Source organism: Carlito syrichta, unplaced genomic scaffold (genome assembly GCF_000164805.1).
Source record: "Carlito syrichta isolate Samal-C Ts95f unplaced genomic scaffold, Tarsius_syrichta-2.0.1 Scaffold305755, whole genome shotgun sequence".
Lineage (NCBI taxonomy): Eukaryota > Metazoa > Chordata > Mammalia > Primates > Tarsiidae > Carlito > Carlito syrichta.
Window position 1 is genome coordinate 21,500 of NW_007249851.1, and position 2,663 is coordinate 24,162.

The 2,663-nt window shown below is 62.9% G+C and overlaps 1 protein-coding gene across 1 annotated transcript in view; it reads right to left on the reverse strand.

The window, feature by feature from the left end:
- SRCIN1 (SRC kinase signaling inhibitor 1) overlaps window positions 1-2,663 on the reverse strand; it is a 35,852-nt gene that overhangs the window by 17,203 nt on the left and 15,986 nt on the right. The window contains exons 8-12 of the mRNA XM_008062593.2: window positions 1,675-1,767; window positions 1,387-1,430; window positions 710-1,089; window positions 462-621; window positions 84-270 (exon numbers count right to left, since the gene is read on the reverse strand). Coding sequence (XP_008060784.1) covers window positions 84-270; window positions 462-621; window positions 710-1,089; window positions 1,387-1,430; window positions 1,675-1,767 — 864 coding nt within the window. The remainder of the gene's footprint in view (window positions 1-83; window positions 271-461; window positions 622-709; window positions 1,090-1,386; window positions 1,431-1,674; window positions 1,768-2,663) is intronic.

Consider the following 2,663-nt stretch of genomic DNA (forward strand, 5'->3'; position numbering starts at 1 on the left):
AGCTGCCGGCCCCGGCGGGGGCCGAGTTCTGGGGGAGAACTGAGGCCGGGGGAGGACGCGTGGGGATGGGGAGGGAAGGGTACTGAAATGGCCCTGCAGGAGGAAGGCCATGGCTGTGGCCGCCGGCAGCAGCGAAGGGCTGGCGTGGTGGGGGACGGAGGGCAAAAGTGAAGTTCCGGGGATATGCAGAGGCAGGAGAAGGGGGTGAGAATCTCTGGGGGGCAGGGAGTGGCCGGCAGTGCGACTGCACAGCCGTGGCTTCGGGCAGCCCTGAAGGGGACGGGACTGGAAGGAAGGACTCGAGCGCTGGGGTTTGATGGCTTCCGTGCCTGGGGCAGGAAGCTTACCACGGGTCCAACCCGGTTCTAAGCCTGGATGACGGGGGTGGGCGAGCTCTTACCCGTTGCCCAGATGGCAATTCTCTGCCCCCTCCCCTGCCTGTCTGTGCTCATTATCCTCACCTGACGGGCCCCGGGCTCGCTTGAGGAGCGGGCACAGCGATGCCAGGCTCCTGACAGGTGGGACCATCTGCCAGGCAGGGCTGGGGAGACTGTCCGGCTCAGGAAGGGGGAACTGAAGGGACTTGGGGGAAGGGCTGCAAGGCCGGAAGGGACTGGGATACTGAAGGGCGTCGGGGGGGCGGCTGTCATGGGGTGGACTGGGGCTGGGGGGAGGCTGTAGGCACTCAGGGAAGGGGAGGGAGGAGCACATGGGCGAGAGGTGGTGACTTGGTGAGGAAGCTGAGGTTCAGCCAGGGGGGCAGGAGCTTGAGGAAGGGGAGAGGAAGAAAGGATGCTGAGAGGGACTGCATCAGAGCTCTGGAGGAGGGAGCAAGGGATGGGACAGGATTTTGGTGAAGAGGCTCTGCAAGTGGGGGAGGGGCGGGCAGGAAGGGGCATACCTGGAGCTTTCGCAACTGCTGTAGCTGGCCACGCAGGTCACTGGCGCTGCTCTGTAGGCCACGAAGATGCAGCTGCATTTGCAGACGGCTGGCGGCAGTGGGCTGCCCTGCAGGGGTGCTGCTGGCCACGGGCAGGGGAGGGCCGGACACTGGGGGGGCCCCGCTGCTCCGGCCTCCTGACCCGCAGGCTGCAGAAAAGGACCACAGGACGGAAGAAAGGGAACCAGGGGTGAGCCTGGGAGGTGCTGGGGCTAGGTGCTCCCCACTCCCCAGTCCCATGCAGTAGCCAGAGATGAGCATGGCTCCGACTCCCTGCCCAAGTGGTCAGCTCTCACTTGGGGAGCAAAGTGGCGGGGAAAGAAGACATCTTGAGCTAAGGTGACCGCTCATTTATCCTCTGAACGCCCAGTGATGTCCCCACTTCACACATGAGGACACAGGCAGGGGAGGGCAAGAACCTGTGGGACAGGAGGATGGTCACTCACGTGCTGAGGGGGTGGCTGCTCCATTGGAGCTTTCAATCTTCTCGCTGTGAGACAGGGAAAAGGACAGCCATCAGGGGGGCCAGCCCGAGGCTGTCAGAGCCGGTGGGACCTTGGATGCAGGCTCTCCGGCTCTCTGATCTCAGGATGGAATCCCAGAGAAGGGAAAGGACTCACCCAGGGTCACCCAGTGAGACGCTGCCAAGTTGAGCCCAGGGCTCCTGATGCTCATTGCACTTCCTCCCGCCCCAACCCCAGGCCCTGGCAGTGGTGTTGGGCGAGGGGCCACACCTGGGGGTCTCAGGCTCTGAGCCTCGCAGTAGGGCGCTCTGCACCAGGCCGGTGAGGCTGGCAATCTGCTTCTCCATGGCCTCCATGCGCTCCCTGGGGAGGAAGGCGAGGCTGAGTAACCTCTCCTCTGGGCACAGGGCCTCTCCTGCCCAGTCCCCTGCCTACGCCCCCCCCACTCCTAGGACTGACAACCAAAGGAAACACCATTCCCTCCCTGGCTGCCAATTCAAAGGGCCCAAAGTTCAAGGATCAAGCCCGCAGCCCCCACCTCGTCTCTCACTGCCTCCCTAAAGGCCCCATCCTGACTCTGCCCCTTGGTTGTCCCTTGCCTGCTGTGCCTTCTGACTTCCTCTCTGAAGTCGCTTTCTCCCACACCACCCAAGGGAAGTGCGAGTATTTTCCAGGACAGGAACTCGGTTTGCCCAACTTGGCATCGACAGTAGCCAGTGCAGCACACATGCCCCGTGAGAGCCGTGTGAAGGCCAATGGCCTCTCCTAGCTTCTCAGCAGCGCTGCCCAAGGGCAACCTCCTGCCATAGTTACCCCTCCAGCCCTGCACTCTTAGGAGAGGGCTGAGTGATGGGCTAGGACTCCCCAGCCTGGAGTCTGGGAAACAGAATGTGTCTCTCCCTGTCCCTGCTCCCCAGTGGACTTCAGCGGGTCCTGTGCTGGACAGCTCTCACGGCTGCAAACTGTCCCAGCTGAAAAGGCACTAAAAGGGCTGCTTCAGCCCCTCAGTTTTACTGTTGGGGAAACTGAGGCTCAGAAAATGGATGCAAGCCCAGGTCTCCAGAGTCCTCCTCTGAGGACCTCTCAGTTCCTGCAGACTGAAGGGGACTGGCAAGTTGGTCTCTCCAGTGCCCTCCCTGCCACATCCAAGCTGCTCTGGCGACCCCTCGAGGCGACTTACTCAGGGTCTACAAAGGACTCCGGGGTCTCTGAGTCCAGGACACACACCTGCCACGCACTCCACCGTGCCCCCTCGCCCC